At 35.9% G+C, this 14,115-nt stretch overlaps 1 protein-coding gene across 1 annotated transcript; it reads right to left on the minus strand.

Annotated features, from left to right (window-relative positions):
• Positions 1–1,375: 1,375 nt before the first annotated feature.
• LOC127135072 (uncharacterized mitochondrial protein AtMg00810-like) lies at positions 1,376–2,007 on the minus strand. Its single transcript, XM_051061890.1, has 2 exons — positions 1,562–2,007; positions 1,376–1,466 (listed from the first exon to the last, which is right to left on the minus strand). Exons 1-2 carry the CDS (start codon positions 2,005–2,007, stop codon positions 1,376–1,378), a joined length of 537 nt encoding a protein of 178 aa, XP_050917847.1.
• Between the last annotated feature and the right edge of the window lie 12,108 nt (positions 2,008–14,115).

The following is a 14,115-nucleotide window of genomic DNA, read 5'->3' on the forward strand; positions in this document are numbered from 1 at the left end:
ACTCTGATTCTCATATTCAGATGAGATACGTATGCAGTGGATGCGACATCTGTGCGAGTCATTTTCATTTAACCCTTTTTTAGTAAACAACACAAGATAAAATCACACCCTTTAGACAAAAACTGCAAAAGTGAATCCCGTAGAGTACTACGGATGTGTGGGGTGCTAATACCTTCCCTTCGCATAACCGACTCCCGAACCCAAGATTTGGTTGCGATACCTTGTCTCTTCCTTTCCTTTTTCCAGGTTTACTTCGAGCGTTTCCTTTCCCTCCTTTGGGATAAATAACGCACGGTGGCGACTCTTCTGTCTTTTCTTTCGCCGGTTGTTTTTTTCGCACACTGTATTTTTCAGGAAGCGACAAGACAGATGCTTCTGGTTCAGGTATGAGTGTAGTCCTTATTCAAAACAATCACCTCATTTGCTACTATAGCAAACAATTTTGTCCATGTAAGCTAGCAGCTTTGACTTATGTAATAGAATTATGTGTCATCACATTCGAAGTCAAGAAGTGGAGAATGTATTTTCTTAGGGAACATTTGGCATACATACTGATCATCAAAGCCTAATAGAGTTAATGACATAACTTATTCAAACACTTGAACAACGGTTTTAGTTGGCCAAATTTTTAGGATATTCTTATGAAATTGTATACAAACCTGGCACGCAAAATAGGGTGGATGATGCTCTGTCTTGTATCCATTGTCTGGCCCTTTCTATCCCTCATATGTAAATTATTGATAAATTCAAAGGGTGTGTCGAGCATGATGAGGAGTTTAAACAAATGGTTGATAATATCAAGGCAAATCCGGAACCTCGCGAGGGATTCCAACTAGTGAATGGGATGGTGTTTTTCAAAAGGAAGCTTTATCTCCCTAGTACCTCTGGTTGATGCACACGGTGATTAAGATGAATGAAACAAACAAGAGAGAATAGAGAATAATAACAAACTCCCACAACTCTTAAAATGGTTACAAAATGGTTGCGCACACACACACTATAAAAGGAATAATGATGATATTGTTCACACCACTCACTTGCTTAAATACAAGTGGGACTATAAAGGAAATACCAAAATACCCTATAACAAACTTTGTCAACAAGTTTCTGAAAATGAATTAATTCTAACACCACCCCTTAATTCATATTCAACTTAAAAAAACTAACAACACCAGTTATATCCCTCAAGCGAAGAAATTGACCAGTCTTGGTCGTCTTCGTCAGAACATCTGCCAGCTGCTTTTGGGTTCTACAACGCACAACTTCTAGCTCTCCATTCTAAACCTGATTTCTCAGAAAGTGATACTTAGTCTCAATATGCTTGCTTCTCCCATGCAGCACTGGGTTCTTGGAAATATTGATTGCAGAATTGTTATCAATCATCAACTTCAGAGGCTTGTTTACTTTGATCTTCAGATTCTGCAGTAAGTTCAGAAGTCACACAGCTTGACATGCAGTCACAACACCTGCAATATATTCTACTTCATAGGTTGACAAAGCAACAACTAGTTGCTTCTTGGAACACTAAGAAATATGACTTCCCAGAAACTTAAACAAGTACCCAAAAGTACTTTTTCTATCAACTTTGTCTTCACACCAATCAAAATTTGAGTAACTCAGAAGTTCTGAGTTAGTTTCAGCACCATAAGGGAACAAAACTACATACTTCAGAGTTTCCTTTATATACCTTAGAATTCTGACAGCAACTTGGTAATGAGACCACTTCGGCTTACTCATAAGCTTACTCACCATTTCAACTGCATACCAAATATCAGGTATGGTATTACACAAATACCTCAGAGACCCTACCAACTGCTTGAACATTGCCACATCTACATCATCACCATCTGAATTTGAATCCAATTTTTTATTTGTATCAGCAGGTGTGACATCAACTTTATAACTCAGCAGCTCAAACCTCTTCAGAAACTCAAGTTCATATTTCAGCTGATGTAAAATTATGTCTTTCTTAGAGTACATAATCTCCACCCCTAGAAAATATACCATATTTCCTAAATCAGTCATCTCAAACTCATTCATCAGCTCCTTCTTGAACTTAGCTATCTCATTTTCACAACTTCCTGTTAGCAATATGTCATCAATGTACAAACACACCATAAGCATATTTCCTTCAGAAGTATGTTGAACAAAAACACCATACTCCATCTCACACTTCTGAAATCCCAGCTTCTTGAAAAATGAATCAATTTTCAGATTCCAAGCTCTAGGGGCTTGCTTCAGTCCATACAAAGCTTTGTGTAATTTGTACACCATCCCTTCCTGATTCTTTTTCTCAAATCCAGGAGGTTGTGACACATAAACATCTTCTTCTAATGGACCGTTCAGAAATGCATATTTCATGTCTAAATGCATTAGAGGCCAATTCCTATTAGCAGCTATCGCAATCACCAACCTGCTTATTTCATGTCTTTCTACAGGCCCAAACACTTCAAAGTAATCTAACCTAGGTTTCTGCAGAAAACCTATCACAACTAACCTTGCTTTGTGTTTGCCAATTCATCCATCTGGCTTTAGCTTCACCTTATAAACCCATCTCACGTTGATGGCTTTCTTATTCTTTGGAAGTTATGTCAGCTTCCAAGTCTTGTTTCTCTCTATGGAATCAAGTTCTTCTTTCATGGCCTTTAGCCAGACTTTTTGCTTGAGAGCTTCTTCCGTACTCACGGGTTCAGAGTCTACTAACATGTCACACTAAATAACTTCCCCTTCAGAATCTACTTCAATATCTTGCAGTATGTCAAACTCTACAAACCTTCTCAGAATGTTTCTGATTCTTTGTGGCCTCTGAACTTGTTTAAAACCTTCTTATTCTAGAATAATATCATATACTGGAACTCCATAAGTACTAGCTTCAGAAGCATGACCACCTTCAGAATCTGGAATGTTCCAAGAATCTAGACTACCACCCAAATCAGAATCACCATCAGAATCTGGATCAGAATCAGATTCTTCCTCAAAATCAATCTCACCTTCTGATTTTGACTCATTCTCATAATCATTTTCATGCTTTGACTCATCTTCAGAATCAGAATCAATATCTTCGGAAGTTAACTCTGTACCGGAGTTGGATTGAGACTTACTGCAATCCCATACTTCTGAATCTTTCACAACAACATCTCTGCTGACTTCAACCTTATTAGTGAATGGATAATAAAGCTTATAAGCACGTGTACAGTGATACACCACCAATAACATCACCTTGCTTATATCATCCAACTTCTTTCTAATAACATCTGGAACATGTTTATAACAGACAGAACCAAATACTCTGAAATGATTCACACTTTGCTTATCTTCAGTCCACCTCTCAAAAGGAACAATTTCCTTCAGCTTCTTGGTTGGACACATGTTGATCATATACGTCACAGTGGCAACAACTTCTCCCCATAGTGTTAGGAAGTTTCTCCTTGCCATATTAAGCAAAGTTCGGTTTCTCCTTTCAGCAATACCATTGTGTTGATGAGTATATGGAGCAATCACTTCATGCTCAATTCCATTCTCCTCATAGAACTTCTTGAACTCTATAGAGTTATACTCACCTCCACCATCAGTTCCGAGAATCTTCAGAGTCTGACCACTCTGTTTCTCAACCTTGATTCTGAATTTCTTAAGTTTAGAAAACACCTCGTGTTTGAACTTTATAAGGGATACCTATGTGATCCTTGTAAACTCATCCACAAATGACACAAAGTATTTATTCCCTCCTAATGAAGGTTCTGGAAATGGTCCACACACATCAAAATGCACTACTTCCAAAGCACGTTTTGCTCTTGGAGCTACTTCTGATGCAAATGTAAGTCTTGGTTGCTTCCCTCTCATGCACACATTGCATGAATTTTCTGATTTCTTAATTGTAGGAATTCCACGTACTGGTTTCTTTAAATTCAAATGCCCTAATCTTATGAAGTTCAAATGACCAAATCTTTTGTACCACGGCTCACTTTCCTTCATAACACTTGTTGCGCTACGACATTCAGAGTCTGCAGTTTTAACATTCAGCTTGAAATATTATATTTTTTCCCTGTTCTTACTCCATAATCAGGTTCTGATTACAGTCATACAGCTTCAAAATGTTTTCCTTCATGGTAACTGTGAATCCCTTTTCAATTAATTGACCTACACTCACCAGATTTCTCTTCATGCCAAGAATATACCAGACGTTCTGAATTAACATAGATTTTCCATTATATAGAATCACTCTAGAGATGTAGTCTTGTACCTTCTCATTGTTCTTCATGCTGAGATTCTCATACTGCTTACGTAGAGACTGAAGCTTCACCTTCTTCATTGATGCATCATCGTCATAGCACCGCACCGGTGTGTCCCACGTAACTTTCATCGTCATCGAATCAAAGATTTTCTCAAACACGTTCACATCCACACACTGATGGATATAGAACAGAGCCTTCTGATCCTTCTTTCTCAACTCACGTTGAGCATTTCTCTGCGTATCTGTTGCATTTTCTAGAAGTGCGACCTGAACGTAACTATCGTTGATGAGATCAAGAACATCTTGAGCTCCAAACAACACACGCATCTGAATCATCCAACAATTCCAGTTTATCTCGTCGAACACTGGAAGCTTGGTACTTAGATTACCGTTTCCTTTCATCTTCAACCTTGTGCAATGCACTCAGATCTCACCTAAACACAGTGTTTCTCAATCCCGCGAAATCAATATATGTGATTCTGTTATGATTCTGATCAGAAATTCAACGCGAATTCTCCGAACACAAATCAATCACATAACGCCTCACTGTTTCACTCGTGTTTCCCGTGGTGTTTCCCTGTGGATATAAACAGGAGCTTTAGATACCAATTGTTGGTGCACAAGGTGATAAAGATGTGTAAGACCCCAATTTTTACCCTAAGATCCCTTATGATATCTCATCTTTTGCATTGGCTTTAGGATCACACCTCCGCATCCTCCTTACCCCTCATTTATTGGGTTTGCATTGGGAGAGATCATCAAGCATATTTGATTGTATCATACTTTATATGTCTTTGTTTACTAACAAAAATACCAAAAATATGTATTTGTATAGCTTTGTTTCTTTTGTAGGTAGTGTGTGTGTCCACCTAAGCCTCATCAAGCTCACGACTAGGGTTTAAGACCCTCAGTGCAAGGAGATAAATCAAGAGATGGTTCACAATGGTTATAAACATCATATATAGATCCCCATGTTCTTCATTTGTCATTTGGATCAAGAAATCATCAAGAGTTTGAAGCTTGTTTGCCTTGGAAGCCCTAATTCATCTGGGTATCTTGTGTGACTTCCTTAGCAATTTTCTTCAACATTTAGTCCAATATATCAAGGGATACTTAATTTCATATCATCTTATGCATATATGATACTCCATGAGTCCAAAAGGTCAAGATAACTTCAAGTTTTCAAGTTGGTTCAAAGAAGTTGACCAGAGAAAGTCAACTGGTCAAAATTGGGGTTCACTAGACCCTATCTCCTACAAGTTTTCTCATATGAAAATTATTCCAAGATAAACGTTACTCCATATGACATTACAAACAACTTTCATGTTGACATAAAGATCTAGTTTTTCTTGGAATGTCATTTTTTATGGTGAAAGATTATAGGTCATTTTGTTTGTTCCCTAGTTAGGAGGTCAACTTCCAAGGACCATAACTTGCTCAATTTATATGAGATGAAGGCCATCCAAGTTTCATGATCAATTCCAATATGTCCTATTAAACTTTTATAATTTCAGAAATGTCAAATTCAACTTGCAAGGGCATCTGCCAAGAGGAAACATTATAGGTCATTTTGGGTCATTACCATTGAACAAGCAATTTTCCTCAACTTCTAAAATGCATAACTCCCTCATGCCAAATCCAAATAATGTCAAATTTGTTACAAAATTGAAGAGGGATAAAAGAGCTACAACTTTGGTGAAGAAACCATTTCCATTTGAAGCTTATAGCAAACGTTATTCAAGGTGGAAGAAGTGGTCATTTGACTTGGTACTTGGAAAAATTTCAATTATGTTTGATTTCTCAAACTTCCACCTCAAAATTCATCATGATCCAAGCTCCAAATGGAAAAGTGTTCAACATAAAAGTTGTTCCCCTTAATGCCACCTTTCCAAAAAGTCCAAGATCAATTCATTTAAACAAGACTTAAGGGACTTGCACATGGTTCCTTTAATAGGTTTGTTTTGGCAAGATTTGAATTCAATTGTCCATTTCCTTTTGCATGCTTACATGTTAATGTTGCAGGATCCATTGTGCACGAATTGGAATGTGATCATATCATGAATTGGGCCCAAATCATTGCCCATGCATCCATGCACCAAAGTTGCTAAAATTGACAAAATTTCAAAATGTGTGAAAAGCAACTTGCTAGGCTATATATACATGACCGTTGTGATCAGAATGAGGATCCCTTTTGCCCAAGTTTTGAACCCTTGCATCCCTATCCTCCATTAAAGGATAAACTTGAAGATTTCAATTGAATCGAGTTTCAATTCTCCTTATGTTTTGAGATTGAAACTCCAAGAATCCAAACCTCTCTTTGATCTATTTCACTTCCTGCAAGCTTCTAGAGTCGAGCCAAGGCAAATTAGAAGCAAGATAAAGCTTAATTGAAGCTACCCGAAGGTGATTTTTCTCAAACTTCTCTTCTTCGGTTCTCCCTCATTTCTCTATTTTGCTTGATTATTGGTTGTCTAAAGTACTACCAATGTAGGCAACAAGATTGAGTTGCTTTAATGTCAAATCGAAGCAACTCAAATCATGAACCTCAATTTTCAAATCCATGTATCTTTCAATATACTTGGAATTGGATGAAATGGAGGTCAGATTCGAGCTCCTGAGCATTTTTCCTTTAAAATCATGTCCTTGGTTTTCATTTTTGTGATAGTTTGTGGTGGACCAGTCCGGTGAGGTCCACTAGAGTAAATGACTGAAGTTAGGGCTCCGGTGGTGCGTTGGCACCTTCCAAACCATCTGATCCTTTCCAAATGTTTTAATCTTGGCCTTTCCTTTTGATTACCACGCGTGTGATGCATTGACTCAGGTTCACCACGGAACGCGCACGCTTGGCCATCAGATCTGCCACCTTTTTTTGTATTTTCTGATTTTTCATTTAATAGCTTTATTTTATTTAATTCATAGAAATTTCATTTTTAATCCAAAAAATATGTGACTTTCACCAAAAAATCTTTAAATGTTTTTTTCTTCCATATTCTGAATTAAAATTACTTTTTGGATTAATTTTGGTATTTTTCATGAATTAAATGTTTTTTTGCATATTTTTAATTGTGTAAAAATACTTCTGACTTTCCAAAAATTGTGAAATTATTTGTCTAAGGTCCTTTGACCTTGTTTAACCTAGGATAAATCCTTTGGCCATTTATTTGGTGTTTTGAAGGGATTTGAGGTTTTGTCCAAATTAAAATGCATTTTAATTCATTTTTAATTTTATTTTTAATTGATTAAATGTTTAAAAATTATGTTGAGCCATTTTTATGGTCTTGTGATGTTTGACTTTCTATTTGGGCTTTGGTCATGGTTGATTTGACTTTTGTTTGATCAAAACAATTGGATTTAGTGGATTGATGAAATGTACATTTCATCTCCCAAAATGAATGAATGGTATTGATCAGATAGATTTCCTCTCATGATCAATTTATGTTTCTATCTCCCATTCCATCTTCATCTTCATCCCTATTCTTTCTCATTCCCTCATTTGACCAATGAAATCTCTAATGTCTAAATGCTAATTGATTCATCAATGACCTTGTGTCAAATGAATCAATATGAGTCTGACTGAGATATGTCCCTCCCTTTTTTTTAGTGTGTGGTATGTTTTAGGAGTTTGGTTCTTTGTACAAAATCTCTAACATGCATTAACACCTATATTTTTATTGTCCGACCTCAGATAGTTGTGACTTCTACATAAGTCCAATTACGATTGCTTAACATAGAGCTAAATTTGACCCTCGAGACATAGCATTCTAGTAAGTGAGATTGTAAGTCTCTCATTCTTAATGATATTGTGTGGAAACTTGATCTTTTTTCCTTTCATGAGAGCTAGTGGCATACTTGTTGAATTATCCAAGTTGGAGCCCTTCTCATAGATGATGTCTTGGTTCAAGGATTCATACTTATGAATGAATGATTGAGTATTCTCAAAAGAATGACTTAACAAATCAAAACTCAACAGTAAACATTTGACTAACTATTGACTAACCCTTATTCATTATACTTTTACTTTCAAGTTATTTACTTTATGCAATTTAAATTTCAGGAATTTATCATTCATTTCCATTTACATTTCATGCAACTTGTTTATGTTTCAGTCATTTTTACTTTGCTCACTTGAGCCATGGCTTGTGATTGTATATATTTGTTGGTGTGTTTTGATTTTGTTTGTGGTTTTAGGATCCTAAAATACCTAATAACAACAAAAACCCTAAAAAATATTTTGTGGACTGTTGGGACTTGATTTGAACTCTTGGACTTAGGATTAGGCAACTTTTCCTGTGCTAAAGGACTTGGTCAATGCCAACATCTAAGACTAAGCTATCTTTGACAGTGGCTTTCATCTGATGCAAGACCTTGGATCTCCTTGGATTCATCTGCTACTTTGTATTTGTGCTTAGTTGTTATTTTGATATTGTCTATGTTTGATGTTTTGTTCTGAGTTGATCAAGGAATATTTCATCTACTACATTGGAAGACACTTAAAACTGTTAGCTATTGGAGTTGTTTGCTTGAATATTCTGGCTATCTTTATTTGATGCCTTGGTCTTCATATGATGTCTGAATATTGCTTATTGCTTATTGCTTGATCCAAGTCCAAAGGAAAATATGTTTCTATATGATATTCTTGTCTGTTGGATTGTATCTCATTGGTCAGATCTTTTCAACTCTTAACTTTTAATTTTTGCTTAAGATAGTCTCTTCATCTCCTCTCACTTCTTTAATTTCAAAATCTCCCCCTCTTTTCAAAAAATTTCTTTGCTTGAGATTTCAAACATAGACATGTTTTAAGGATTAGAAACTTTGATCTTATGCCGTTGAATTTTTAAACTTTTTCTTAAATCAAATTTGTAAATAAACTTAATCATATTGATTTAAATTTCAAAAGACAAAAATAATTAACACCCCATTCAAATCTTTGGCCTCTTTGTGCCTTTTCATTTAAACTTTTGTTAAAATCAATTCACCAACTTCTTTGAAATTTTTACCACGAACTACGAGGTTTTGATCCCTCATTTTTATGTTGGTACATAAGCACAAGATCGAAGGTCTTGTCAAACACAAAAATATAATCAATAAATTTTTTCTCATCTCCACACTCTATATTTTATCAAACATCTTTTATACCAAAAACATTTGCACACATAAAAAGGGTTCCCTAGGAGTACCTATGACACTTTGGGTGCTAACACATTCCCTCTGTGTAACCAACCCTCTTACCTGTAATCTCTGGCATTTTATTAGTTTTGATTAGAAAATTTCTTATCTTTGGATTTTTTTCGTTTTTTTGTCATTTTTCTTTAGAAACAATAAATGCGCGGTGACGACTTTGATTTTATTGACGTCAAGTTTATCCATAGCTTGAAGGTCATGAATTTACCACTACAATATGAACAAAACAAACAAGATAAAGAAGAGAGAATAATAATAAACTTCCACTACTCTTAAAATCGTTACAAAATGGTTGGACGCACACTGCAAAAGAAATAATTATGCTATTGTTCACACCACTCACTTGCTTAAATACAAGTTAGATTATAAAAGAAATATTAAAATACCCCTCTAACAAATTTTGTCAACAAGTTTCTGAAAAATGAATTAATTCTAACACCTCTCCCCTCAAATAAGTGTTGTTGGAAGAATTTCACTCCTCATTGTTGGGAGGCCATAGTGGAATACGAAGGGCATTCGGAAGGCTACAAGAAAATGTGTTTTGGAAAAGTATGCGCAAAGATGTGACTGAATTTGTGAGAAATTGTGTGATATGTCAACAAATGAAAACTACCAACCTTGCACCATATGGCCTGCTTCAGCCCTTTCCCGTTCCTAATCCAGTGTCGAAGGACATTTCATTTGATTTCATTATAGGTCTTCCTTCATTCCAAAACAACATAGTAATACTTGTAGAGGTGTGTGTACAGACTCTGCAAGGCAGCTCATTTTGGCATGCTACCTACTCATTTCACAACTTCTAAAGTAGATGAACTCTTTGCTACCATGAAATGCAAGCTGCATGGAATGCCAAAGAGTATGGTATCGGACAGGGACCTCATCTTTCTAAGCCACTTTTGGCAAGATCTATTTCGTTTGAGTGGTACCAAATTACGCATGTCTACGGCTTACCACCCACAGAGCGATGGGCCGACTGAAATTGTGAACAAGTTACTCCAACAATACCTGAGATGTTTTATGCAGCACAAGACACAACATTGGTGTCGTTATCTCCATTGGACAGAGTGGCATTACAATACGGCGACTCATACTTCCATAGGTTTCTCTCTATTCCAGGCGGTGTATGGAAGGGAAGACCACTTCCTACTCTATCTGACTGTAAAACAAACACAATTCACATCCAAGATGTAGACAATACATTAATGGAGAGAAAGATAGTACTACAAGAGCTCAATAAGAAGTTGCTTAAAACGCAAGAAACTATGAAGAGCTTTGCTGATATGAAGAGGATTCCTCATCCATTTGTTGTAGGTGCCTTAGATTTTGTGAAATTAAGGCCCTATAGGTCTTCCTTCATTCCAAAACAACACAGTAATACTACAGTAATACTTGTAGAGGTGTGTGTACAGACTCTGCAAGGCAGCTCATTTTGGCATGCTACCTACTCATTTCACTACTTCTAAAGTAGATGAACTATTTGCTACCATGAAATGCAAGCTGCATGGAATGCCAAAGAGTATGGTATCGGACAGGGACCTCATCTTTCTAAGCCACTTTTGGCAAGATCTATTTCGTTTGAGTGGTACCAAATTACGCATGTCTACGGCTTACCACCCACAGAGCGATGGGCCGACTGAAATTGTGAACAAGTTACTCCAACAATACCTGAGATGTTTTATGCAGCACAGGACACAACATTGGTGTCGTTATCTCCATTGGACAGAGTGGCACTACAATACGGCGACTCATACTTCCACAGGTTTCTCTCTATTCCAGGCGGTGTATGGAAGGGAAGACCACTTCCTACTCTATCTGACTGTAAAACAAACACAATTCACATCCAAGATGTAGACAATACATTAATGGAGAGAAAGATAGTACTACAAGAGCTCAATAAGAAGTTGCTTAAAGCGCAAGAAACTATGAAGAGCTTTGCTGATATGAAGAGGATTCCTCATCCATTTGTTGTAGGTGCCTTAGATTTTGTGAAATTAAGGCCCTATAGGTCTTCCTTCATTCCAAAACAACACAGTAATACTACAGTAATACTTGTAGAGGTGTGTGGACAGACTCTGCAAGGCAGCTCATTTTGGCATGCTACCTACTCATTTCACTACTTCTAAAGTAGATGAACTATTTGCTACCATGAAATGCAAGCTGCATGGAATGCCAAAGAGTATGGTATCGGACAGGGACCTCATCTTTCTAAGCCACTTTTGGCAAGATCTATTTCGTTTGAGTGGTACCAAATTACGCATGTCTACGACTTATCACCCACAGAGCGATGGGCCGACTGAAATTATGAACAAGGTACTCCAACAATACCTGAGATGTTTTATGCAGCACAAGACACAACATTGGTGTCGTTATCTCCATTGGACAGAGTGGCACTACAATACGGCGACTCATACTTCCACAGGTTTCTCTCTATTCCAGGTGGTGTATGGAAGGGAAGACCACTTCCTACTCTATCTGACTATAAAACAAACACAATTCACATCCAAGATGTAGACAATACATTAATGGAGAGAAAGATAGTACTACAAGAGTTCAATAAGAAGTTGCTTAAAGCGCAAGAAACTATGAAAAGCTTTGCTGATATGAAGATGATTCATCTGCTACTTTGTATTTATGCTTAATTGTTATTTTGATATTGTCTATGTTTGATGTTTTGTTCTGAGTTGATCAAGGAATATTTCATCTACTACATTGGAAGACACTGAAGACTGTTAGCTATTGGAGTTGTTTGCTTGAATATTCTGGATATCTTTATTTGATGTCTTGGTCTTCATATGATGTCTGAATATTGCTTATTGCTTGATCGAAGTCCAAAGGAAAATGTGTTTCTATATGACATTCTTGTCTGTTGGATTGTATCTCATTGGTCAGATCTTTTCAACTCTTAACTTTTAATTTTTGTTTAGGATAGTCTCTTCATCTCCTCTTACTTCTTTAATTTCAAAATCTCCCACTCTTTTTAAAAAATTTATTTACTTGAGATTTCAAACTTAGACATGTTTTAATGATTAGAAACTTTGGTCTTATGCCGTTGAATTTTTAAACTTTTTCTTAAATCAAATTTGTAAATAAACTTAACCATTTTAACTTAAATTTCAAAAGACAAAAAGAATTAACACCCCATTCAAATCTTTGGCCTCTTTGTGCCTTTTCATTTAAACTTTTGTTAAAATCAATTCACCAACTTCTTTGAAATTTTTACCACGAACTACGAGGTTTTGATCCCTCATTTTTATGTTGGTACGTAGGCACAAGACCGAATGTCTTGTCAAACACAAAAATATAATCAATAAATATTTTTCTCATCTCCACACTCTATATTTTATCAAACATCTTTTATACCAAAAACATGTGCTCACATAAAAAAGGGCTTCCTAGGAGTACTTATGACACTTTGGGTGCTAACATATTCTCTCTGTGTAACCAACCCTCTTACCTGTAATCTCTGATATTTTATTAGTTTTGATTTGAAAATTTCTTATCTTTGGGTTTTGTTCGTACTTTTGTCATTTTCCTTTGAAAACAATAAAATCGCGGTGACGACTGTGATTTTATTGACGTCAAGTTTATCCATAGCTTGATGGTCATGAATTTACCGCTACAATATGAACAAAACAAACAAGAGAAAGAAGAGAGAATAATAATAAACTTCCACTACTCTTAAAATCGTTACAAAATGGTTGGACGCACACTACAAAAGAAATAATTATGATATTGTTCACACCACTCACTTATAAAAGAAATATTAAAATACCTCTGACAAACTTTGTCAACAAATTTCTGAAAAATAAATTAATTCTAATATCTCTCCCCTCAAATAAAGTCTTGCCGGTCATTGTTGGGAGTAGGAAGGACATTCGGAAGGCTACAAGAAAATGTGTTTTGGGAAAGTATGCGCAAAGATGTGACTGAATTTGTGAGAAATTGTGTGATATGTCAACAAATGAAAACCACCAACCTTGCACCATATGGCCTGCTTCAGCCCTTTCCCGTTCCTAATCAAGTGTCGGAGGACATTTCATTTGATTTCATTATAGATCTTCCTTCATTCCAAAACAACACAGTAATACTTGTAGAGGTGTGTGTGCAGACTCTGCAAGGCAGCTTATTTTGGCATGCTACCTACTCATTTCACTACTTCTAAAGTAGATGAACTCTTTGCTACCATGAAATAACAAGTATCTCCAAAAATTATATATAAACACAACTTTTATACCTGGAGACTTGGATGAAGAAGTTTACATGAAAGTTCCTCTTGATTTCAAAGTTTCAAACAAGAATTTGATTTGTAAGTTAAACAAATATATCTATGGCTTAAATTAATCCAGCTAACAATGAAACCATAAACCTACCATCAGCTTTATTGACTTGTGTTACAAACAATCAAAATATGATTATTATGTATTAAAGAACAAAACGGTTTTGACATGTGCCGATACTGATACCGTTATCACCATTTTTATATTAAAGAATAAATTGAAGTTACGTAATCAATGTCATGACACTTGTATTGATAGAAATCGCGAAAGCCGCAAAGCGACACCTTCCGTTTTTTAAAACTCTGGTTTGAAATAACAACATTTTCTTCTTCTTTCCTTTTATTTTGTGTTACTTCTGATTTTTTTAGTTACATATTACCAATAGACAAGTGTTAACAAAAACCAAAATGCTTAACACGTAAGAAA

This window comes from Lathyrus oleraceus, chromosome 4 (genome assembly GCF_024323335.1).
Source record: "Lathyrus oleraceus cultivar Zhongwan6 chromosome 4, CAAS_Psat_ZW6_1.0, whole genome shotgun sequence".
In the NCBI taxonomy this organism is placed as follows: Eukaryota; Viridiplantae; Streptophyta; class Magnoliopsida; order Fabales; family Fabaceae; genus Lathyrus; species Lathyrus oleraceus.

Excerpts from the sequence above, each read along its gene's own strand:
- LOC127135072 (XM_051061890.1), bottom strand. The coding sequence starts at position 2,007 with ATGGTATATTTTCTAGGGGTGGAGATTATGTACTCTAAGAAAGACATA. Across the intron at positions 1,467-1,561 it reads GATAGAAAAAGTACTTTTGG|GTGTTGTGACTGCATGTCAA; the intron begins GTACTTGTTTAA and ends AATATATTGCAG.